The sequence below is a fragment of the Amphiura filiformis genome, chromosome 3 (assembly GCF_039555335.1).
Source record: "Amphiura filiformis chromosome 3, Afil_fr2py, whole genome shotgun sequence".
NCBI classification, from domain to species: Eukaryota; Metazoa; Echinodermata; class Ophiuroidea; order Amphilepidida; family Amphiuridae; genus Amphiura; species Amphiura filiformis.
In genome coordinates, this window is record NC_092630.1 from 76,511,763 (window position 1) to 76,539,261 (window position 27,499).

Below are 27,499 nucleotides of genomic sequence, written 5' to 3' on the forward strand. Positions count from 1 at the left end.
TTCTACATGTACCCACAACCTCTCCGTTTCTGTAGATAATAGATGGAAATAATTTTATTCATCTGTAATGCTATCACAATATACGATATAATTATGCTACGATGAGTATATGCGCTATATTTTTGGTTAACAAAACAATTTTTAAAACTTACCTCTATTACACGTCTTTTCTTCGTATTAAACGACAAATCTTTAACAATCAATAGACGCTGGTCCTTTCATATTGGTTCTTCACTTTCAAAAATTTACAAATGACACTGTTCTTCAAAAAAATGTCAGTATTACTTTCACAATGTTATATTTTCCTAAGGGGGAAACCCCTCGGGTACCCCTGGATGGGTTACCAAAATAATTTTTTTGTTTGGTCAGTCCCCCCATGTTTCCCCCTTAGGAAATTTTGCGAAAAATAGGTAAAAAACACACATTTCCCGGTATCTGGTCACATTTTTTTTACTTCATCATGTTCATCGGGAATTATTGGGGGCGTAGGGCTGAGCCCCCACATCAAAATATACTGAAATGACCAGCATCGGCTATTGATTGTTAAAATTATTGAGGTGGCTGTGCCCCCGGTTCCTAAGCCTATGTTTTTGTGATGTGTTTAATATTACCACACTGACTCGAGTATAGCCTCACCTTTAAGTAAAAGCCCAACACATTACATAATTATTTGTTTTCGCAAGTTTTCCTTTCTGTCTCATTATTTTTGTCAAAAAGTTTTATGATAGGGTTAATTAATAAGGTACCACTATTTGGTGCACTTGGGCAGCATTGTGTTCAACATATTTAGCAAACAGATCCGTTTGACAATCCAATAGCATGGGAACATAACCTTTGGAGGAACATAGCCCTAGTAGCTGACACGAGTACTTCCTCTACAATATCCATTATCGGGAAAATTTGGCAGAGACCATAGGATATTCACCTTAATTACGTCGTACTAAACGAAAACACGGTCGGTTGGCAAACATGATTTGAAGGTATAATATTGTGAAAGCAATACTGACATTTTTTTGAAGAACATTGTCATTTGTAAATTTTTAAAGTGAAGAACCAATATGAAACGACCAGCGTCTATTGATTGTTAAAGATTTATCGTTTAATACGAATTAAGAAAAGACGAGTAATAGAGGTAAGTTTAAAAAATTGTTTTGTTAACCAAAAATATTGCGCATACTCATCGTAGCATTATATCGTATATTGTTATAGCATTACAGATTAATAAAATTATTTCCATCTATTGTCTACAGAAACGGAGAGGTTGTGGGTAGAAAATAGAACCAATGTGTCTATTTACGCTGATTCTTGGCCCAGCTGGACCTGGTCTGTTCCTGACGTTTTTTGATAAGAGCTTTCGTCTTCATTCTTCTATTGTATTCGTGAAATCTTCATCATGCATATAATCAAATTACAGGTGGTAATTTGCTTTGTTATTCTGCTTGACTTCATTACCACAGTAACTACAAATAACGACAGGTCGAATGAAGAAGGTAGGACTGATTTAAAATAACAAAATATTAACATTAACCCGACCTTTTTGGACGTATCAAAATATTTGATATAAATGAATATTTGTTTCTCCAAAAAACGTATTCATTATCACTTTTATATAACCTAATAAATGTTATTAAACGTTTGAATTAACATTTAAGAACATTTTTGTGTTTGCTGGCCAAGCCAACCTCTGTATGGACGCTATAGATGAAAAACACGAACAACCTTATGAAAGTGTCATTTGAGTCTATATTTACTACCGCCTAAAAAATTGTGCAAGTGAAAAGCGCCCTCTGTGGCAATTAGAAAATACCGTTGTGACATGATACTTGCATCAACGTCAAGGGCGCAGTTTGAGCTCTCAAAGGCCGTTTGTTCTGTCCAATTTGCTTGTTTTAATCTCGAGATATGTTTAGTTAACAACGAAAGGGTAAAATCACAATTGTGCCACTTTTACTAGGGAAGAGGTGTGTACATGTAAATCAATGATAGCTGAGGTTGATGCGTCTAATGCACCCCCCATTTCGGGGCTCGTGTTTAATATCGAGCTATGAGTATTATAATATGTTTCAGAAAGGGTTCATAGAAGAATATCGATACGGCAAGGAAGGCCAAAACGTCCTCAAAGGTATCAGCAAATTCGTAAACCATGCATGAGGTGTAAGTATAGAGGATTGAAATGAAATGGTGAATCTAAAATATGGTAATTTTGATACAATCTGAACCTATTACCTTTATCTGCTTAACACAGCTTAAAAGATGTCTGTTCCCCCAAATACCAACAATAATCGTTTATCTAAACTCCTCAACAAAAAAATGGAATGTTCTCAAGCAACTATATCTCAGATTATTTGTGACATGTTAATATTGTGTTGCATATCAATGAATAGCTAATTCATTCTTATTACAATGACACCACTTTTGAAACAATCACGGCTGAGTACACGTCTTGTAAATGTAGTGGGGTCTCAAACAGAATGTGCAAAATTGACCATTATTCTGTGCAGCAATATGGGACCTAATGCAATCCTCCAAGATGACAACGCTCGCCCCCACAGAGCCAGAATACACAATGACTACCGACAGAATATGCGAGGAGAGAATGGAATGGCCTTCCATCAGTCCAGACCTCAACACGATTGAACACTTGTGGGACCAGCTTGGTCGTACTGTGCGTGCCAGAGCAGCCAATACAACCATATATTTAGTATCCAGATATGGGACATTTTAGTATCACACACATATGTGACAGTTTGGCCACAATATGAGCAGAAAAGTGGTAGCATGAAGAGCAACATTTTGTACTGACTGCATGACTTTGCATTCTGCAAGGATGGGAAACCCCATTGTGCTCAACATAAATTTAGTTCACTCATTACGGAGCTTTATGGCTGATCATTCATCCATGGGTACATTTTGCGAATTGATTGGTAGTCGGAATTGAAAAATGGTGCAATCAAAACCGAAATTCTGACAAAACTATGACATATAGTACTATATGATGTGCTTTAGAAACTTGGGAAATATCTTTCATTAGCAAATTATGATACTTTAAAAAGCAAAAACGTTGGCCCTAGAAAAAGGTCATGGGGCAAGTTGAAGCCTGTGAAAATCGAAAATCTTACAATAAAAGCCTACATTTTACACTTATATTAAGTTTAATACCAGTTTCTGAAAAATATACAGTACCAAGCATTATAGTTTTCTTCTGACAGTTACCGAAGAAATGAAAATTATTGCTTTTCATTTGACCGAGAAAATTAATTATGAAGTGAAAAGGTGTAACTAAAATTTCGTTTCAAAATGCAAATTACATCTGATCTTTGGTTAAGGAGTATCAGTCGGAGGTCATTGAGGTCAACTGGGTCATATTTATTGCTTCGATTGAGGTGAAAGTTGGTGGACATAAACCTGGTGAGGATAGGTACATCTTCAAATTGAAGCAGCCCACCAATATTCTGTTAATGTAATAATCACAACTACCGAGAACCGCGCAATCCGAGAACCGCAAAATTCTAGTTTCGACTTAGTCTTTTTTTGCAGTTCCCGAATTGGTTCACAGCTAGCTTGTCATTTACGATATAATTATTTTCTCTATTTTAAAGACAAGACAAGACAAAGCATATTTTCGTCTTCTTCCTCGTCCTCTGTTTTTGTAGAAAGTAAACCGGCACAAGCAACAAATGGCGTTCTTCATAAATTACTGTCTGTCAAACAAAAGGCAACAAATCGAGAAATAATATCAGAGGTTTTTGACGCGAATGGAGAAATATCACACGGTAAGTTTGTTTGCTTACTATTCTATTATACCTGATATGAAATAATTTTGATTTGTTTAAAATAATTTTGATTTGTTTAAAACATTCGCGATATAATACAAATTTTATGGCAAATTATTTAAATTTTTTTGTTTTTGATATTTAACAATCCTCGAAGTAAACTTTACATTAAGAATATAATGATATGTACTTAAGGTGGCATTTGAGTCATTTTGGAAGTGCTCTATGCATGTTTTATACATATTAATTGAGTAGAAAGCACACTCATCAATACGCTTTTTGTTTGAAGCAAATCGGACCTACGGTTTTCAAATCGTGTAATAATTATAACAATAATAATAAATGACCTCATAACTTGTTAAACAAGGCAAGGGGCACATCAATTTGTAAGCGCTCTTTAGCAAAGCCCTAGTTCATTGAATTTACAATCGTATGACAAAACAAGTGAAAATAATAACTTTTTGCACAAGATTTGCAATTGACCGTTGCTCATGAGGTTAGTACATGGACAATATAAGTGTGCTCTTTCATTTAATGATATATTTTTTTTAAACTTTAAAAAACCTACATTTTGGTCAAAAAATATGCTTGGATAGGTAGTTTTCAACAGATTTACCACATTCGCCTTGCTATAACATTGAATTGCATTAGTGTTAACATAATGGGGAAAAACGGTTTTTATAGGGGAAGTGTTACCTTTCGTTTGATATTAAAAAAATCTGATTGGATGAAGGGAACACTTGAGGTAAAAACCAATCACAGAATCCAATTTTTCACTAGATCTCACACAGCTCTTATGATGCTATGCACTCAACCGTGTAGTATAACACAGACTGCATACTAGGCTAGACTCGCTGTGCTGGAAATATCTGTGTGCTCGGGTGTATCGAGGTGGCAACTGTGCATAGATGCATTTATAAGAGAATCAAACATTTTGTTAGGGTTAGAGTTAGGGCTTAAGGGTAAGGGTTAGTAACATCTGACCCTAATTAGCATGTCGAGATGGTGTGTCTTAAATGAGACAGCTACCGCGGTTTTTGTAATCGAGTTAGTGGGGAGGGGCTAAGGTAGTGAGGAGACGAGGTCAACATTCTCTAGTACCGAACGACTTTAAGTGCCAGTTTGTGATCATCCGCTCTCTCTGCTAACGTACAAGTAGTTTTTATTTTTTATGAGATTAATATGATGAAAATTGATGCTGGATCCGGGCTGGATCATACTGCAGAAATGATGCTGACTACTTGGATCACGTGATCCATTGCGTAATCATGCCAAACTACATATCACGAAACCGTTGGCCGGACGACGGTCACACACGTGGCTTGATATACCCGTTCTACTGGTTGGCACTCGAGGGGTCGGTGGGTCAATTCCCAGGAGGGAAAACAACTTTCTTCTTCTTCGTCTTACTTCCTTCTTTCCTTCCCCTTATAAGCATAAAGCAGAGAGGGATGCTTATTTGGACATCCTCTTTGGGACGGCTGTTCCTATTTTTATCGTTCCAATTGAATTTGCATTTGTGCGTTTTTATAGCAAATTATATACTACCAAGAGTATACCGCCCTTCCAATATCTATTTCTCCGAAATATGGTACAAGATATTGTTATGCAGTGTTTATCCCTACGTACGTATGAGGGCAAGTAAACACTCCTAGGAGAAAATGAAAATATGTCGTGGGAGTCTCAAAGCATAAACTGGCGAAGTTCAAATCGACCATATTTGACTGACGCTAAGTGGACACCAAACTCTAGTATTAACACGTACTGCAGTAGGGGAAAGTCAGTCATACTCGAATCGCAAGGAGATAACAAACAAGAGGCAATATCAAAGTATGTAATTCCGCAGAAATGTTAAAAAAGTTGCCAGTGAGACCACTGATTATTGCTATTTATATTTCTAATATCTTTTATATTTTTTTCTGTAGTCAGCTTGACTTTCTTGCTTTGTTTGTTTTTTGTTTATTTCTTTGTTCTTTCTTTGTTTCTTCCTTGCTTGCTTTCTTGTTTCTTTCTTTCTTTCTTTCTTTCTTTCTTTCTTTCTTTCTTTCTTTCTTTCTTTTTTTCTTTCTTTCTTTCTTTCTTTCTTTCTTTTTTTCTTTCTCTCTCTCTTTTCTTTCTTTCTTTCTTTCTTTCTTTCTTTCTTTCTTTCTTTCTTTCTTTCTTTCTTTCTTTCTTTCTTTCTTTCTTTCTTTCTTTAATTCGACGATGTTACTGCTGCAGAATACAGCAACAGCAACAGCTGAAGATGACAATAATGATGATGATGATGATAAAGATACATTTGTTATTTTGTTGTAGATGACAAAGTTGCAAATCCTTCATCACTCACCAATGGTCTTCTTCATCGATTGCTGACCATTGCACAAAGAAAACCATATACCAATTCGATAACAGCAGGTGAGTCATGGGCAAGGCTCTCTAAGTTTTCAATCTTTTAAAACTCATAGCTCAATCAATGGGCTCAATCGATCCAGGCGGCGGATGACATGATCGCGCCGGCAACTCGTGAAACCGCCCGGCCGTATGGCATTTTCCATATACTCGGTTAGTTTTGTGGGGTTCATTATCGAACCCCAACGGTTTTAGCTTGTATTTATATTATTTATCAACATAGGCCTATTTGTTTGTGATATTTCAAGCGTTTTAAAATTTCAAAATAATCCCATTCAATTACACGGTTGACGATGAAAATTTACTGAATTTAGGGACTGCACGTCATACACCACCTGAATCGATCCAATCTTATTTTAATTAACAACACAGCAGTATAATTGATAATTGACTTACAGCGATCACTGGTTCTTCGTGCTGAATACAAATTAATGCAATTTACTTAATGCAAAATACTGCTGTATGAGTGAATGGGGTATCAAAATACGGGTACATCAACCACCTTTCTTTCTATGTTAAATATTGTGACTACGATAAATAAACTCAACCAATAAAGTATCGAAACGATTATAGATGGTCAGATATATCGGTAAATGAAATATATAGTAAAAACTTATTTAATGTATATAAAGCGCAGCTTTCTCCTGCGCATTGTGATACCTCTTTTGTTGCTCTACGATATCATTTGGTCGAGTTATGGGCGCTTGATGGCTTCAAGTCGGATTTTGAAAGTTGCACTTAGCTCCTATTCAAGCCAAAAGCGTTCGTCGTGTACACACACACACACACAAAATCAAGACAAGGATGTGCTCTGTTTACTTAACCATGAACTTTACTTTATTTTACTCCTTCGACTTCCAACTTCAATACTTGCTACCCTTTACTTATCTCTGACTTATCTCATGAAATCTTTCTGCTGACATCTCAATACTTGGTGTGCCCACCATCACACACACTCATATGAATTTGGCGGACAAAAGCAATGGTCATTTATTGGTTACAGTACAACGCATTTGGCTTGAATAGGAGCTAAGTGCAACTTTTAAAATCTGACTTGAAGCCACTCAGGCGCCCATAACTCGACTAAATGATATTGTAGAGCAACAAAAGAGGTATCAAAATGCGCAGGAGAAAGTTGCGCTTTATATACATTAAATAAGTTTTTGCTATATATTTCAGTTCCCGATATATCTGACCATCTATAATCGTTTCGATACTTTATTGGTTGAGTTTAGTTCTGAAGCTATAGGTGTATTACTTTTTGTGAGGTTGTCATACAAATTGATGTAAGTTCGCTATATAACAAAATATAATACCATAAAACCACTGTGATTCTTCTCAGTGCTTTGTTGTTTTTAACAGTTTCTGAAAAATTGAATGAGGTACCAACATTTTGTAACTTCATGTTGACTTTTATTCATGCAGTATACAGCAGTGCTGGAAATATGACGAATCAGAGCCAAAATTATCTCAAAAGGTTGTCCAAAGGTAAATATGTGATACTTTTAAAAATAATACCCCGCCAAAAAATAAACACCCAAAAACAACTTGAAAATAAAACAACAACAATAACAAAAAACCCAAACAAAAAAATGCCATTTAAAATGATTATCATTTTAGCTAGTGTAATGTATTGTAGAATATTAAGTCGAAATATAGACCTACATCAAAAACAAAACACTAGAGTGAAATGACTTGTAATACGTTAGATTAAAAATACAACTTCTGAAATATTTTCTTTTTTTCTTCAATTAGAAGAAAGCTGCGAAGACAGTCCCGAAAATGGTAAATGCAGAGGTAGACGGAAATTTGGAAACAAAGGAGGAAAAGTAGGTAGAGAAAAAAATGATGGACATAATGGTGAAAATACCGGTGGTGGTAATGGTGGCGAAACCAACGTTGATGCAGAAACTACGGAAGGTTCGTCCGTCCCAACAACGCAATGTGTATTAGTAATAACAAGACCGTCACTACCAGAAATTCCTGCGCAGATTCAGGCAATGCCGAAGAGATTACTTAGTTTCATTGGACTTTCATCTTGGCTCGAGGATGACTCTAGTGACCCACCTTTTTTCTCAATATCATGTGATCCGGAGATTGTGACACCGATACCAGAGAAGAGAGGTGGAAAAGATGACAAAGGTCTTGGTGTTACGGAGCAAACGCATCTATCACCAACGATCTGTGTATCTGATGACAACAAAAAAGAACTAGTTACTCGACACTCTCTTCCAGAAATACCCGCGATGTTAGTAGATACTTACAAAAGGGTGTTAAGAGCAGTTGGTATCGACTCTGGCAATGTGCAAAGTATCAACTTGCCTCGGTGTACTCCAACAGTTTTGCCCAAAACACCAGATGGCAATGATGATGATGACAATAATGATGCTGTCGATGGAGACAGAAGGGAATTTGACGAACATGAAGGAATAAATAACGAATTTGTCACTGAATCTCCAGAAAATAGTGTATCGCTATCAACAGGTTGTATACCGTATGATGATGATGCAGAGTTTTTAGCCACAAGACCTTCACTCCCAGAGATGCCTGCAGTATTACAAGATCGGCATAGAGTATTGCGAGCTGTTGGTCTGAAACCTTTCTTAAAGTCTGAAAGGAGTCACACAAAAGAAACAAGGATATTGCCACGATGCAGATCAAACGTTGTTACAGGAGAACCCATAACAAAAGTTGTTGGACATGTTGGAGGCGACGATAATGAAAGGCGACGTGGACAAGTGGAAGACAACGACGTGGTCGAAGATCACGAAGGCCAACACAGTGAAGTTGTCACGGCGGTATCAGACAATGATGCGTCAATGTCAGTTGATTGCCTGCCAGATGCTGATTGGGATCCATCAGCTACGCGACCTTCTCTTCCAGAGGTACCTGCAGAATTACGCCAGATTTACCATAAAATACTGGGTGTGAGTGTACAGTCAAAAACAAAAGTACATCTGAAACGGAAGAAACAATCGCGGTGTGTATATACGTACACAACTCAAAAACCTATGAACAAAAATGGCGACGAAGCTGACGATCCAAATGAGGATAAAGGGTGGGAAAACAGTAATGTTAATGAAAGTGGAACTTACGATGAAAATGATGCACAAATTAGCAAGCCTACTCCATCATCTCACAACACACGCATGACGACTAGTACACGAGGAGATAGTGGGACAATGGTGACTTCGTTTCTGGATGGATCCCCGTCAGATGATATTTCACATGCACCAGATTATCTTCCTGAAATACCAGCGGTGTTAAGACGAAAACCTTTTTTGCTGAGATCAATCAGAAATTTTAGAAAATCTAGATAACCATGACACCATTCAAAAAGGCTATTTCGTTTAGGGAAGTTATATTACAGGATGGAAGATACAATTTTATTATACTAGTAGACAGTGATGTATCCTCTTGGCAACACTGATTACTGTATATTTCGATGCTAGGCTATTTCACGAGCCACTCCCGCCTAGACGGAAGTGCTTACACACCAAACGCAAGTCAATTGAAGCCATACAACTTATCGCGAATTTATGACTGTAGAATTTAGACACTTCTTGTGTCTTTTTTCAACAAACCGAAAACACAAATTCTCTTCGTTCAACTTTTAAGTGAGCAACAAAAGACTAGAAAAAACCGGATTGTTCGCACGTACCGTGCTATCACTTTAAATTAACAATGAGATTTGAAACCGAAAACTGAAACAGATAAAAAGACCCGCAGTGTGTTTCTGGGCTGTAGGGTTAGCTAGCGACGATCAGGTACTTATTCAGCCTATTAGGGTTTGGTTTAGGGTTCATTATTGATCGGAGATCGGAGATGATACGTATTCATCGTGTGTATGCGATTTATTCCGTAAACAATAAGATAAATAGACGGCTTTCTGGCAGAACGATAGATGTGAAGAGGCACGCTTCGTAGCGCTTGTTAGGTACCTAATCGCCTATCCAGGAACTTTCCTGGCCTATCGTGAAAGTCTGACAAGAGGCTGCTACAAAACCTCTCTTTTCAAAGACAATAATCTTACAGGTGAGAGTGATCAACATGATGTGAAAATAAAATAGAATTACCCCTCTTCTTTGATAATCGACATGTATGGGCAATGCAGAAGAGCAGCGTAGTATGGGCAATGCAGAAGAACGGCGTACTGTCTTGTGCATGACAATATATTCAAAAACTCATTGCTATGGTAATTAATCCTGTTACATCACTACTTCTACGGCGAATTCGATGCGTGCACGTATGCCACGTATGTATAATTATGTAAATGAGGTGTCTATCTTGCTATGCATGCTTAGTTACCTGTTGATAAATAGTGACAGAGGAGCTGCAGCAGGATGGTTCATATCAACAACATCATCATTATGTGGTGATGGGATCATAATAGTCCGCAAGTGACTGTCAGTGCTTTGGAAACTAATAAGACCCCTTGGAACATTAAACATAAAGAAAAAAATTGATGTTTTATTAGGGTGCGGAAAACCTTATTCTTCGCATTGCAAAACCCTTTTCCCTAAAATAATGTCCGTAAAAGTTTTAAGGGGGTACTACACCCCTGTGGTAAATTTGTGACTATTTTTGCATTTTTCTCAAAAAATAATAACACACTGGTATAAAAGTTATGTACATTATTGGGGCAAGGGATCCAATTACTACTCTGAAATTTCAGCAGTGACTCAAGACAAGCGGTTCAGTATATATGATAGGAAATAAGGTACATCCTAGCGGTACCTTATTTCTTATCATAAATAACGAACTGTTTGTCTTGGGTCACTGGAATTCCAGTGTAGTAATTGGAGTCCTTGCCCCTATAATATATATAACTTTTGTTACCAGTGTGTTATTAGTTTTTGAGAAAAATGCAAAAATAGCACAAATTTATCGAGGGGTGTAGTACCCCCTTAAGCATTACAAATTTATTTTGGATACCGGTGGCTAATTTACACGATGTTAACAATGAGGTTGCACACTATATTGTGCAATCATTGTATGTGCTTTTATTGTATGTTTAATGTTTTTATCTGGCAAATTTAAGGTAAAAAGATGAGCCAATAACAATGTCACATTGGATATTAGTTTTTTCTCAATACTGTTGAATAATTAATAAATTAATTGATTAATTAATTAACAAACTGAGTTGAAACATTAAGTACTGCCTTCCGTTCATAAAGTACTTCAAATACCGTCAATGAATGTGAGATTAACTCCGTGGTTTAGTGGCCTTCATGAGTAATTATTCTAAAGTTCAAGTAAGGTGTCATCGTGTTTGTCTATTGATTAATAAAGTCAAACATGTTTAAAATTCTACATCGTAAAGCTTGCTCACTAGTTACACGTTATTTATCTGAACAAATTGTATAACTTTATAAGGTACATGTAAAATTTAAAACATAATATAAGTTCAATAAAAATGCACTAAGATTAAAGTCCCATTCAGTGATCCCACCGAAAGTGTAAAAAAATTATAATTGTTTATAAATTGCTTAAGGTTATACGAGGTTTTGTTGGTCGAAGCAGCCAAAAAAAAAATCGATTTTCATTATCTGAATCAATATACTATTGAAAAATAACACTTTGGTGTTTTGCAAAAGTTCATTCTACAAATCGTATACTTTGAAAACTTGCTTAATTTATTGTTGTTAATGAGTTATGTACGATTTACAAAAGTGTTGTTGTTTCAGCCCTCTTTACAATATAACTCAAGAACCACAGGACCTACAAAAGTATATCTGTGATATTTGAATTCTTGGTCTATGTACTAATACACATAATCAATGTTAACCTTATAGGCCACTGATAAATTATATTAAGGTTTGGGAGCATTAAAGTAGCGTTTTCCGGAAAGTTTTTTTAATTATTCATTGATCTCAAAAAGTAAAAATCTCAGTTTAACAAATAACGGTTAAAATGAATTCCATTATTTGGGGGGGGTAATTATCGCATCATTATAATATAGGTCTGACACCAATGTAAACATTTGTTTCGGTGTCCCAAGTTACAGATCGCCTGGAATTGCATAATTATATAGGTTTCAGCGATTTGCTGAAAAAAGGGTGATGTGTTTCTGAAAAGCGTTTCCACTTGGAATGTGGATAGCTACAATTGTGTTTCATTTGACAGTTTGCAACGTCTTACATACCAAAAGGGTCGCCTGCGTTAATCCCGATATCAGCTGCAGGAAATGACCAAAACCTTTGAAATATATCCAAATACAATCATTACTTTTCAAATATGATATAATAGCTATTATAATTAGCAGTCTGTGTCAGGAAGAAAGATTCAAAGATATATGCTAATATTAGAGTGTCTGACTTTATTGACTACTATCCAGCAGTTATGGCATACAGGAAATAGGTCGAAAAATAAATGTCCTTGGTTTGAACGTAGAAAAGATCTACATAATTACATTCTCGTTGAACACTGCAGTTTGGAATCCTATCACTGCTCCCATTGGAAAGTAGGAATATAGGAATTGCAATTGTAAAAAAAAATAACAAGCAATTAATGATATATCGTACTGCACTAGTACGTTCACATGGTACCTCTGCATTGAACCATAGATGTCTAAGAACAGGGATAAATACCTGGATCGTAATTCAATCACGTTGATCACTCGCACCTGCAAAATAAATATCTTTGAAAAGAGCGGTATTGTATTCAATCTATGATTGCAGACATTCAACCTGTTTATCACAGGGCGATGTATTCAAAATTCATTGTATTAACCTATTGCTCTGATAGTTAATCCTGTTACATCATCACAAGAAAATAACAGCAAAGTCAGATCGTCGCTTTCGAGATTCTGACGAGCTTGTTCATTTTAGTAAAAATTTAAAACAATATTATGCAAGCAAAAAAGGGCAATGTTCCCGATAAGTCGGTGTTCAGCGATACTGAAATTTGCCAACTGTCCCGCAATGCATTAGGAATTTCCAATGCCGAATTGGCTTTGAATGAGTTCCTATTTTTAGTTCCTAAGTGGGAATTTTTCCAAGAATGCGAGTAATGCTTTATGTAAACATAATCGAGTTATGTTTCATAAAAGTGTTATTAATGATTTAAATGAAGTAGTATATTGGATATTTATTTACATTTAGAACATTACTACCGTGTTTGCGGGCATGGAACAGAATGTTTTAATCGCAGTTAATGATCATGTTTATCGGATCTCTTTGTAATTGTGGAGAGGTAATTTTCGTAAGGTTTTAGATCAGAAGATCGGATCAGCAGATGATAGCATTAATATTTTACACTTCAAAATAGAGATGGCGTGTACGAGATGTTTGAAAAATAGGCTGCCGCTGATAAACGTATTGACACATTCGTGTATCTATTTGTGACATGGATATGGTAGTATGCGATATTGGCCATTTCCGATTACACTCAAGTTGTCTGCATAAAGGCATATTTTTGCCTGGATGCAAATGCATAATATACACCAAAATATTTATGGCTCATCGCATGCAGAAATGTTGAAAAGGAAGAATTCAAATTCGCTCAAGAAAGTTCTAAGGTAAGTGGTTAAGAAGATGGTTAATCGATAAATTTAAATTTAAAACTTGGTTGCTTGGTAACTCTACGAGGGAGTGCATAATCGTGGTAGCCATTCAAACAATTCGTCACAGAATGATTTAAGCTGTACCATTATCTACTCAATATGACGTCACATCCAGTGTTTCTATAATACAGATGTTACGAGTCGTTAATAATGACTCAAGGCCAAAAACGCCCTTTTCCCAAGTTCACTTCAGAATGCACAACAAAACACACTGTTTAATTAAGTTAACAATATCTGAATCTTTTAATCAAAAGAAAAGTATGGTTTTACACTAATCTTGTGAGTGAACAAAAATACAATACAATCAGACAGAAGCAATATACACATTGTGTAATGATTTCACTTTGCCAGCAGCCTTCTTCGTGTTGTTGATGTCAAAGTTCTGATATATGTGAGTGGACACTACGAATGAGCCGTAAACTCGGCAAATTGTATTCTGAGATACAGTGCAAAATATGCGTGAAAGTCGTATTCATAGGTGTATCAAATAGGCGCGACAAGTTTCTCATTTGATAGCATTTAAACCAATCAATAATCCTATTGCTGAAGAGGATAATAATCTTCTACATAATAGAATCATTAAATAGCTCTAGTCTTTGTATGCTGTGGCTAAATCCTGTTCAAGTGGTGGGTTACAATTGCATTGTATTTTGTCTAGGTATGTATAACCAACAATAAAAAATGGGAGGACATTCCTGAACCTCGTTGACTTGGGGATGATATGATATGACCACCAATTATGACTTTATTACCAGCAATGTGGAAAAAGAGACACATGTAAAACCGAAAAAGGGTACCATTTTGTTAAAGGAGGAGAGTTCAACAAAGCATAACCCGCTTCTGGATATCGTTTGAAGTTAAATGATATACTATTTTAAAGCTTATGATATATATTTTCTAAACACGAAATAAAACAAAATTGACCGGCGGTCGACTTTACGGCTGATTCGTCGTGTCCAGTCTCATATGTCATAATTAACTTGTCTTGCGAAGATTACTGTTCTTTTGCATAAAATCCTCGCACAGTTGACTATCTCCGAAATGGTGATCTTTTCACCTTCCACACAATTTCTAATTGAAAACAGCCTGCATTGCATTGAAGTTGTTCCCCTGTTTCCACTTACAATTGACAGATGTGTTGTTCCACAGACCAGACTTCTACAATTCGATAGAAGAATATATTTATTTCTTGGAAGAGGTATGCACTTTGACGTGACTAGATCTTCTCCGATATTACTGGATAGTTGTGCATTGACTACATATAGTCGAGAGGATAGAGTAAAGCCAAGAATTTTCTGCTTTACAAATGCTAAATTCCGCTTTTCTCCGCTTTGTAATTTTGGCACATTTCTGAAATAACATTTCACAAGAATCTTACCTTCGTAAAGGATTGTGGGATACTCGTGCTGTGTGTACGGTAAATCTATGACGGATTTTACTTTATTTTGATGAATTTTGAAGACCCATTTCATTTAGTATTTTATTTATTTCTTTTCAATTGTATTTTTTTTTCTTTTTCTAGGTCATTTTTGCTTATTTTTTATATTTTTTTCTCAGAAATGCGTTTTCCGCTTTACCTCCGAATTCCGCGATTTTCGCGGAATTTCCGCAACGCGGAGAATTCTTGGCTTTAGGATAGAGACCATTGACGAACCAGTATAAAGCGTGAAGTTGCGTACTACTGCAAAAAACCAGGAGTGTGTATATTCAGAATCAGCTGGGAGCCAAAATGGCACCCTTGAGCAAATTGAGTTATTGAGGTCAAAGGTCACACAAGGGGATAAAATTTTAAAATCAAAGTATAAAATAGCAGATTTTTTTCTTTGAGTCCTACGGAAGAAAAATGTCAATGGTCTTATATCTCTAGAATACCTAATTAATGAGATATAGATCTAAATATATAGGGTAAAAACAAAATTATACATGGGTAAAATTTTCAAAATGCTCCAATTGCAATGAAAAATAATGGTCTTAAATGATCCGTCTTGACAAAATAAAAGTTTTATTTCAAATTAAAATACCACTTCAAACCGCCCCATTGTTTAAAATTACCTATGCATGATTCAACTCAATTCAGTCACGTTTGTTACATGAAGACGCAAAAGTGGCCCAAGCTGTTTTAGGACTACTTTATATTCTTAGTCAGTGGGAGTGGTCTAGTTCGTAGACACATTTCTGATTGGACAATCGCATGATTTCGGGTGCCGTCTATCAGGCCGTAGACGACCCCACGTCATCATGCGTCTTGATAATGCGTAACACGCGTGTAGAGGTGCGAGTATGTATCGCGCTGGATGCGTAGACTAGTGCGGAATACGCGAACGCGCTAGCAGTACGCGCAACAGAATACGTGGAGTTGTAAACAAGTTTCGTTCATTTTATAATGAGGGGAGTTTTTATGACGGTAACTTAGTTTTGCTTAAAAAACTGTTTACAGTTATTAAAATAATATTTAACTGACTAAGAATGAGAATAAACGATAGGAATTTTTATTTTGCCTATCCTCTACCTATGATAGACGACAGGCAGGTCAATATTTTTATCGTAGTGGATACCGGCTGCGCCGGCATCCACTACTCAAAATATTGGACCTGCCTGTCGTCTATCACACGGTAGAGGATAGGCAAAATAAAAATTCTATCGTTTATTCTCTAACTATTGTCCATATCTTCGCTAGTAGACCACCTATTTTATTGAAACAAAGCTTATGTAGTAGCTTAAGAAATTACCTTTGGAGCAAGTAAAACTAAATACAAGCAATAAGTAACATAGCTACCTAATGCTATTTTCTAAATTGTATAAATATTTTTATAAATGTTACAACCTGTATATTGCGCACCCGTGGTGTTGTGAAATTAATTAGAAAACGTAATTTTCCACCTCGTAGAAAAAAAAAAAAAGCGAAATTATTTAATTAACGGTTGGGGCAACGAACTTTAAATAAAAGTATTATTATGTGACCAGATCTGATCCACTCAGGCCAAAGTGGAAAATATTGAAATTGTGTTACTGTCATCAGTATGCTTCGACTATATTTATAAATACGTATTTTTGAATACGCACGTGATCACCTCTGCGCTGCCATAACAGCTTGTAGACAGTAAGTCTATACGTAGCGGGTGGTCTTCCTGTACATTTGAATGCAAAAGCGGTCAACAACATGAGACTGTGCTGCAAAATTCTCTATTTTCTTCAACTTTGTAAACGTTTCCTTCGATAAATATTTTTCCCGTCGGCAAGTACTTTCAAAATGTTGTGTTTGATAACATATTACAAATTCGGAATCCCCCATGTGTAATAATTTTGCTTTTCAATTAATAATACTTAAATTTGATGATCTTTAAGAGTTCCTATCCTTTTCAATGGCATGAGGGGTTGGTCACGCTTGCTGGTCTTGGTATGTCGTGCCCATGGGACACGTGCATATTTATAAATAAGTATTCATAAATATAGTCGAAGGCAGCTGGACATTGCTAACTTGCTCAGTACCTACACTTACTGATGTTGAATCTCCATGTCTCTTGTTTTTTATTACTTTTTCTCCTCACGTTTTGCCTATATCTCAGTTTCATTATTGCCATCTTTAGCATGGTTGGATCAGATCTGGTCACATACATTGGCATGACATAGAGAGAAGATTGTGCACTCAGTAGTATAGGACAATTGACGACTTTGCCAAGTTTACAGAATCAGTAAAATTAATGTTACACCTTAAGTATGTTGGTTTGTTTCCGCTTTTAGCTAAAAATAAAACTTTGAAGTAAGAAACATGCGGCATTTTTACTTGAACATAATAATTATATTCGTACAGTGACAACAACCAGGCTGAAAATACTAAAGATCTAAGATGACAGTTGACACGGCACAGTTTTCACTAAATAAGATTATATTGGCATATTTAGTGGACAAGGGTCTGTGGTAAAATTCTCTTGTCGGCATTCGGCCTTTCCTGCACACGAAGGCTTATGTTATTCATTAACCGTACGGTATTCATTTCCTTTTCCCGTTTCTCTTGAAATAACGGGAAAATAAAAGGATGTGGAAAAAATTGTGGATATGGTGTCTCATGTTTGCTGGACTGAATTAAGGTCACGGTCAAAATATGACAATGTTATCGAAAACATTTCTCAAATGCCCATTCTATTAATATTTCAAAAACATTTTTGGTTTTATTTGTTCCTTTAAATTTTGTAATCAGAAACGGTGCAAATTTGTGAACAGCAGCAGGAATCACGATTGATAAGTCAAGATTTGAAATATTTATACACCAACGTAATGAAATTGGCCATTTTCCATGTAAGCCTATCTAAAGATTTTATATCCAATTTAACTTAATAGTATTCTGGTTATGATTTGACATATTGTTGGACAGCTATCCCATTATATGGTACGTATGAGTAAAAGGGGGAGTTTTGGATCAACCAATAACGGACATGACTAATTCTTTACTCGGTTTGTATACTTTACTTCTTGCTTTACTTGAAGTAAGAAAAAATAGAATGGACAGAAACTGTCGATCACTATGTCACATGGTAGCAACGAAAGGCTTTATTTGGATTTTGTATTTATATTCAGGTTCAGGTACATGTAACGTCAACGAACTTGTGATAAACAGAGCAACTAGACTTTAGGTAAGTTATGTATGCTCCAATATTTTGATAATGTGTGTGTGTGTGATGGTGTGTTTGGCGGGTGGTGGGTGGGTGAATAATCAAATAATGTGAATCACTTTGTTCAACCTTGACATTGGCACAAATGATCGGCGATAGTGTGTAGCCGGTATTTGTAAACATGGTTGTCCTGCAATGGAAGTTAGGCATTCAATACTCGTTTGTCAAGGCTCACATCAATACTAGCTCCTTCATTTTGATGTTCTGTCGTGATGATTTTAACTCTTAAAATAATAAATTAGTCATCCGTCGATCGCTCATCGTAGAAAGGCTACAATGGCAGTTGAAAAAATTGAATCGATTTCTCTAAATTTTTTCATTGTGCTGATATGACATCAGCACTTCACAAAAACAGTTAAAATTATCTTCGGTTATTTGAGTGAATGTTCTTAGTCATCCAGTAGTTTCAAACAGAGTTTTGGAATTAAATCTAATACTGGAACTTACTTTTTGCAACTATTGCGACGTTGCGTCTGGAACCAACAGACTTCATCAGGCAACTGACCCGTTGGACTGGTCACGTGATAGACGCACTACTGATGGGTCCATAGACATTGTGCTCAAGATACAGTTAGACGGACCCCCCCTCTGACCCTGTGGTACCGGCGTTTTACGGGCTTCCAAAAATCCACAAACCTGACCCAATTCTTATCAGGCCCATAGTGAGTAGCATTGGATCCGTAACGTACAACCTCGCCAAACACACTGCCAAAATATCTCATCATATCAAGAACACGTAAGATTTTGTCAACCAAATAAAAGATGTCAAGTTAAGCGAAAGTGAAATTATAACATCCTACGATGTAACTGCTCTTTTCACATGCATACCACCTGACTTTGCCCTCAAAGTTGTGAAAGAGTGTTTGGAGAGTGATAATACACTGAGTGAAAGGACAAACTTGAAGGTTGAACAAATCGTTGAACTGGTTGAAATTTGTTTGAACACAACCTACATTTCGCACAAGGGGAAATACTTCAAACGACAACATGGCTGTGCTATGGGCTCCCCCGTTTCACCAATAGTGGTGAATTTGGGTATGGAAAGCTTCGGACAACAGGCCTTGAAGTCGTACCCGGGTACAAAACCGAGGGTTTGGTAGCGTTTTGTCTACGACACCTTCGTCGTACTCAACCGTAGCGAGCTCGACGGGTTCTTCGAACACATCAATAGCGTGGATGACAACATAAAATTCACTCAAGAATAGACAATAAAAAACGATTTCTTGGAGTTGAATGACACTGACTACTCCGACATTCCTTAATCTTGGAAATGGCTTAATTATTACCTATGCAATATTTAACCTTAAAAATAGAACAAGGACATTTTATTTTAAAAAAAATAATGACATAAGAAAAGTATTTTATCTGAATATCAAAATCGATGTTTTCATTTGACAGGCAGTGACTAACAATAAAACATAAATAATGAAATCATGTGCTATAAGTATATCCTGTGTTTGCATTGACAGATCAACTCATTTATGAGGATTGGACTTCACTATGTTGGTGGTGCGAATTATCCATGCATTCGCCATTATTTTTGCTATATTTCCGCCTATTTCTTTAACAGATGAAAGTACCGAAGAAGGTAGGTGTCATTATCAAGTTTGAGCAACAAAATGTTTCATATCAATTTCTAAGCACTCTTTAAAGCAAAGTCATTGTTGATTGAATTTACAACCGTAAGACAAAACAGGCGAAAATAGTAACTTTTTGCACAAGATTTGCAATTGAAAGGGAATATTGGCAATTGCTCATTGCAATGAATCTAGTATATGGACAATATAATTTGCAAAAATATTGTAAGGATCAACCAGGGTTTTGACTTTTAAAACCTACATCTTGGTCAAAAATTGTGCGTGAATAGCCGTTTTCAACAGATTTACCACGTTCGCCTTGCTATAAATATTGAATTGCGTCATCTGTTGACGTAATGAAAAAAAAAGCGTTAGCTTTCGTTCAATATAAAAACTTTTCTGCTTGGAAGAAGGAAACTATCGGGGTTTTGACAAAACCAATTACAGATGCCATATTTTCCACTAGTCACACAACTATTATGATGCTATGCACTCAACCGTGTAGTGTAAACACAGACTGTGTAGAGGCAATGTATTGCTAGACTCACTGTGCTTGAACACATTTGTATACTTAGGTGTATCGAGGTGAAAACTGTACATAGATGTATTTATAAGCGTATCGTTATAGCCAAACATTTCAATAGATGAATCCGAAGCTTTCATCTTGATGATTGTCCAGTGCACTCGCCCCTCAACTAGCTCAGAATATTGGTGTGCAGCCAGATAAATACATTTATCTATTTATTCCTTGTAGAGAAACCAAATATCAATATCCGAGTACCAATAAGACAGAGAAATCCAACGCATCGACATAAATCGGGGAGCCAAAGTCAATCATCAACGAATAGACAATGTCTTACTTGTGAGTATTAATGAAACAAATTAAACTTGTAGTGAAAAGTCACTTCACAAACTGAGGGATCAATTAGTTATCTAAATCCGTTATTAAAATGGGATCATTGGATGATTGCAAAATAACCTATGGAAATGAGAGTGGTCAATGTGGCCGAATATCCCTGTTACCCATTTACAGTGAATGACCCCTCCCCTCGGTCTGGATTATTTATGTACACACTGCACTATTTGTCATATTATTTGGATCATATATTATTTTTCCTTTTAATCATTACCTTTTTTCTGTAGGCAACTTACAAGGCAGACCTCTACCATCAAGTCCAGAAATTGATGTAATTAGCCAACTATTTAAACCAGCTGCGACCAGAACAGGTACGTGAAGTCACACCTAGTAGGTATTCCATACATTCAATGCACATAATACATGACATGAGGGTCAGTCAGTATGTAATGAAAATTAACCTTAGACCCCCATGGATGGAATGTCTCTATGATCACATAAAGACTGTACCTTTGTCTTTCATACCACATATGCGTAAATGATACCCTATACTTGATTACGTAATAGCATTATAATGAAAGACAGAGATAAAAAGGATTTATCGCGTCTGACGTCATCTGTCAATCAAACTCGAGCACGGTTTGTTTAAAAGTGTCATGATGATGACTTGCTGAACGCGGCGGTATAACCGGACGCCTTATTATTGTTAATTTGGCACCTTCAAACAAACAAACCATCTCAAAAGTTAGGTCTTTATAGTAGGAAACTTTCTTTCGCGAATGCACCATGTCAACAATGCCTAGAAAAGTTGCTTTTTGCCTTGTAAAATTACGCAGTTTTTCACCATTTTCTGCTATTCCTTTTCTCCGATCGGCACCAGATAAATCGGCCTTCCTCTTACGCGCTATTAACCTGTGTAAACCAATCAAGGATCGTGATTGACAGTGACATCAGACGCGATAAATTATTTTTTATCTCTGTCTTTCAATATAGCATAAAATCAATAGACTATGGACACTGCAAAATCACACAAAAAGACGGGCCTTTTAAATTACAGCAAAGCCACGTGTTTAAAACGTCCGAGAACAGCAAAAGGGCATATGGCTAGTTTTGGGCAGGAATAAACACTAGATCCTGGTTTTGTCTTTGGTAAAATAGGAGACTTGCTATTAAACTTGGGTGGAAATAGGACGTCTCTGTATTCAACAACTTTAGGACTTGAAGCGAAGCGACATTATTCTGCAAAAATGGCGAAAATGAAAAAGCAATTATTACAAATAACATTAACTATCTGTAAAATGAAACATATTAAAATATAATGATGGTGAGAGCTGGTACTCAGTACGATGATAACTGGTACAAATCAAACAACAATCTGCGCAAGCGTAGGTGGGATGACCGATACAACATGCTGGAAATACATGAAAATTTTCGTGTAAATAGGGCTTAAAGTATTACAAAAATGTTATGAACATTTTAATTTAATAATAATTTCATATCAATTTTTATGGATGATCTCAAACTCAAAAATTTGTAAACATACATTTCTCATTCAAACGAATGTTTATAGAAAGAAAAACCTTGTTTTTATCAAAATTAACACATATGACCATATTAATAAACTAAAACATTTTCAGCCCGACAAAGATGATTATAAGAACTGAAAGTTTGTGTTCTACTACTATTCCAAAAGGCAGCACTCTCCGTACTTGAATTCCCGAGAAAATCTAAAATATACAACAATACCTCATTTCAGCCTCTTATTTCCCTTAACAAAAACAACTCACTGTCAGCCAGTGATTTTATGCTAACGCTGTTACGTAAATTAAGCGTGTGGAATTAATTTAACACATATTATTTGAAAGACAAAGGTACAGTGTTTATGTGATCATAGAGAAATGTCATAAAATAATCCATATAATTATGGTGTCACGAGTCAACTTTCATTACTTACTGACCGACACTCGTATTAAAACAAACAAACAAACAAACAAACAAACAAACAGACAGACAGGCAAACTACCAAAACACCTAAACCAAACAAACAGACATCCAAACAAACAAACAAACACATGTAATACACGTGTGTATTATATAGAATTATTCTTTAGTAACTTTGATTATTATTACAAATGGAGTTTGAGAAAAAACATTACTTAGGATATATTTAGAGAATAAATGTATTATTTTTAGCCGCTGGTAAATAAAACAACGAAGCGAAGCCAAGTTTATTTACGCCAAAATATAATGATGTCGACCGTGTTATATGAGACGATAGATGCACGACAGTGGCTACAAATAATTCTCATTCTTAAACATAAAAATATCATAAGTATTACAAAGTTTAATCAAATTAAATCCTACATTTATGAATTATCTTAAAATCGAACAGTCCCGTTGTTGTTATGCGCCTCCGATTGGTTCAAATAGCGAGTACGTGTATCGCGTCGATGCATACGCGCTGACCGGTGTGATATCGTGTCATATCACACGGGTAAGAAACAATAAGATTGCAGGAACATTCTCAAGTGTTTAAGGATATCACAGCAAACACAAAAACGTTTTCGATATCATTCGCAAAAGGTTAGAAAAGGTTGCCAGAAAACGTTTAAATGTCGGGTTATATAAAGGGTATATAAAGGGTATAAAACGTTTTCATAACATTCAAAAACATTTTATGATAACTTACTACAAAATGTTATTTAAGTGTTGACCAAATGTTTGGGAAAAATGTTTGCAAAAAATATTTTACAATAACATTTTAAAAACATTTTACAAATATTTGTGTACATTTTTGTAGTGTGTTCATACAAAACATTTTAAAACGTTTTCATGACCTTTAATAAAACTTTTTTACCAAAACCAAAAACCCAACATAACCTATATAAAATTGCTGGGTATGAGTGTGATAGTATACAAATATTAACTGTCTATGAGTGTGATGGTCGAAATATAATCACGAGGTGAAAGATGGATTGTTCCATTCCACGAGCCGGAACGGCGAGTGGAATGGAACAATACATCTTTCACCGAGTTGCCAATATCAACTTTCAAAATATTATGTTATTCCGTGGAAACGGAAATTCCGATGAGAAAAGTTAATTATCTCAGAATTGAAAAGAAAAACGAAAAACTATTAGACAATGCATACAAATAACAAAAAGTTTCTTATTTTTTCAATATTTTAGACAACAATCCGTTTGGTGGCACCCTGAGCAAACTTTTGTCTAACAATGAACCAGAAACACATCAGAAGAGCAACAATTTATTTAAAGCCAGAAGTGAGGAAATGACAGGTATAAAACATTTATATTTATATACCCCTTTACCATGTTTACATTAGAAAGAATAAACCATTACGTGTGCATCACATTTTCCTAACTTACAAATGAAGCCCAATAATGTTTTGCACACTTTTATAACATATCAGATATTGTACCAATAATGCCAAGATTGTTAAACAAAGCAACGCTTTCTAAGAAAATGAAAAAAAATCTTGCAGATACTTAACTTACTTTTTTATACTCTACCATATAAACCAGAGTATGTTTTAGCGTTCCATTGTAACTTTTTGTTCAAAGGATCGTTATTAGCCTTTTTGAAGTATGACGGGCACAAAAGGAGAGGGCGTATTTTGGTTTGGGTAATCTTTTGTATGCTTCTCAGCTGAAAAAAGATTACCCTAATCAAAGTACGCCCTCTCCTTTTGTGCCCCCCCCCCCTATTTCAAAAAGGTTAATTGCAACAACTGTGTGGCTAAATGGCACATGTACCATAAATGCGACGAACATATGGTTTCTTTCTGCTATTTATCTTTTGAATTTTCAATTCTACAGTATGTTGACGGCATCAGTCGAATACATTTATGTATGGCCTAGGAGCATCTCCTGAAGTACCCCCGCTAGTACCTTTGAGAATTAATACTAATATTCAACTTATAACGATGTTGCTAACACTTCTATTTAGATGCCAAAAACTCCAATTGGGAAACTTCAACAACAGATGGCGATCTGGCACTTACTATTCCGGATCAGCAGAAGCAAGGCGCTACTGAAGAAACAAAGCCAGAAATAGGTAGCTACTAATTTCATGGCAATACTTGTAACAAGCACACTCAGTTAGGACGCTGGACAACCAATTCTTTAGAAATGCATAGTCGCGCTAAAAGTCGATCGATACATGTTAAAATCAGCACAATTCAGAGATACACCTTTTTGCTATGAAATTTATTTTCTCGGTCAAATATAAAGCAATATTTTTTTCTTCAGTAATATCAGTTAAAGACATAGTGCTTGGATATACATTTTTTTTTAAATCCTGGTGTTAAAATTCAAGCATCATATTTTGTCTTCTAGTGTGATATTTTTGATTTTTATAGGCCTTTAGTTCGCCCGCGAGCTTTTTACGGAATTCATTTTTTAGCGTCTCAAACTAATATAGTTTGCTAAAGTAAGATATTTCCCACCTCTGTAAAGCACATCGTGTGGGTCTATATATTATAGTTTTGTCAGAATTTTCGTTTTTATTTTACCCTTTTTCCCTTCATGCTCCGAAAATGTCAAAATCAGTACTTTATCTCGAGAGCAACCAGCAGAAATAATCGATATTTCAATTGTTGTCTACCAGGTCCCTTTTCCATTGAAAACCAGGATTGCCTGACCAGCGATTTGGTAGCCCAAATCCCCAATTCTGGTAAATGAGGTGAATTTTGGAAATTCGCTCCCGTGATAGCCTGCAATTTCAATTTATAGGGGCTATGGATTCCATGATTATGAAAACCATTTTGTCTGTTTGTTTGTTTGTTTGTTTATTTACCTAGGATGAGGTCCATGGGAAAATCCACTGTCCAAACCTAGACAAATTCGCGTGTTGTTATTAGAGGGATTTTAATTTTCTGTCCCTCCTATCTCCAGGTGAATTTTGAATGACCCCCCCCCATCGCGGGTTGGCATTTTCATTACACCCTTCAGACTTGCGTTCGGGTTTGTGTATGCCTATTTGTCATAATTTAGCGCTATAGGACCTACTTTCTAAATGTATAGCTATAGCCGTGCTATATAAATATTATAAGGTACCGGTATGTAATATTATGTAGGCCTATGGGGGTGGGGTGGGTACTCAACACATTTTAACCATGACTTACAATGCAAGGCTCATTGTTGCCATAAATGAATTTTCCTTTAGGTCATTATAATAAGTTGTTATAAACTTCCATGTTTAACCTTGTATTGTTTTGGCTGCTTCATTATGACTTTCGGTGGGTTTAAGCAATTTCAAACAAACACAAACAAAAGGCACTATACCCAGTCACCTTCATGACAATTGAAACACTAGGTAATTTCTTTGCTATATTGAAGTTCTGGCAACACTGTATCCAGGCCGGGCACCCAGAGATATCGATCCACAATGCTAGTATTAGCCTAAGATTTCACGCGTGGATTTGAAAAATTTTCAGCTGGTAGTCAAAAATTATGGAATCAAAACGGAAATTCTGACAAAACTATGATATATCGCTCACGGTGATGTGCGTTAGAAAGTTGGGAAAAATCCTTCTTTAGCGAACTATATTACTTTGAAAAGCTAAAAAAAAAAAAAAAAAAAGGCTCGCGGGCAGAGTTGAAGCCTATCAAATCGAAAATCTTACACTAAATGACTGAATTTCACGACTAAGTTTAACACTAAGATTTGAAAAAAATACAGTATCAAGCATTACAGTTTTTCCTGACATTTACTGAAAAAATGAAAATTATTGCTTTTCATTTGGCCGAGAAAAAAAATTTTACACTGAAAAGGTGTAACTCAAAATTTTGTTCATTTGAATACCAAATTCGATCGTTTGTATTGCCTTATTAAATGACTGAGTGAGCCTTGCAGAACAATAACAATCGGTTGTCCAGCGTCCTAACTGCACTGATAGTGAACGACACACAGTGTCAACACCCTGTATTATAAATGTTTTTTTCATACAGCTCCATCATTCAGTACTCCGTTGGTGAAATCAATATTATATTGTTGACATAGATAAAGAAAGTTTACATATGCATTGTGAAATACACGTGTGATCGAATATTCAATACAAGCACCTGGATTTTAGGTGAATGGGCTATTTGTGTTCCTTTATATAATTGTAATTCTCAAAATTAAATATATCACAATTTTAACTTACGATTTAAAAATCGTTACGCCAAAAATGCAGTAAAAATGTATCCAGAGCCAACAGCAATGGTCGCTAATTCGTGTATTTAATTTCAAGTTAGATTTCGAAAGATATTTCCCAACTTTCTAAAGCACATCATATACATCAGCTATATATTGCTGATAAACTGACTGTGCATAGGAGTATGGGTTCAAGTTTTTGTTATGGTAATTAATCCTGTTAGTGTAACATCACTACTTCGGTGAATAAAGGTTGTGCATATGACGTAAATCACACCGTAATATATGGCGGACTACTCGAATGCATTCAGCAAAAGCATGATTGCAATCAGACTACCGCGACAGTTCGTCTCACAATCATTAACGAATGCACTACAGCTCAACTTACCGTACTTTGCCTAACCAGACAGTCCATGCCAAAATTGTTACTACGCCTTTACATTTCATCGAATTTCTTTTTGATGTCTGTCATTTTGAACATCACACTTGAAAGATGTATGCTATGTAGAAAC

General features: G+C 35.8%; 2 protein-coding genes across 3 annotated transcripts in view; both read left to right on the plus strand.

Moving 5' to 3' along the window:
• The first annotated feature begins 1,293 nt into the window (after window positions 1–1,293).
• On the plus strand, window positions 1,294–10,775 carry LOC140149151 (uncharacterized). Its single transcript, XM_072171337.1, has 5 exons — window positions 1,294–1,490; window positions 3,654–3,773; window positions 6,072–6,170; window positions 7,590–7,652; window positions 7,920–10,775. Exons 1-5 carry the CDS (start codon window positions 1,394–1,396, stop codon window positions 9,482–9,484), a joined length of 1,944 nt encoding a protein of 647 aa, XP_072027438.1. The 5' UTR covers window positions 1,294–1,393; the 3' UTR covers window positions 9,485–10,775.
• A 2,514-nt stretch (window positions 10,776–13,289) lies between these two features.
• Window positions 13,290–27,499, plus strand: part of LOC140149152 (uncharacterized) — a 28,668-nt gene continuing 14,458 nt past the window's right edge. Inside the window, exons 1-7 of one of the 2 annotated variants that reach the window (XM_072171340.1) lie at window positions 13,290–13,683; window positions 18,304–18,359; window positions 19,868–19,986; window positions 20,730–20,837; window positions 21,119–21,202; window positions 24,020–24,127; window positions 24,798–24,905. In XM_072171340.1, the coding sequence (XP_072027441.1) occupies window positions 19,899–19,986; window positions 20,730–20,837; window positions 21,119–21,202; window positions 24,020–24,127; window positions 24,798–24,905 (496 nt within the window). In that variant the 5' untranslated portion in view covers window positions 13,290–13,683; window positions 18,304–18,359; window positions 19,868–19,898. Of the gene's footprint in view, window positions 13,684–18,021; window positions 18,360–19,867; window positions 19,987–20,729; window positions 20,838–21,118; window positions 21,203–24,019; window positions 24,128–24,797; window positions 24,906–27,499 lie in introns of those variants that run through there. The other variant, XM_072171339.1, reaches the window with a different exon arrangement.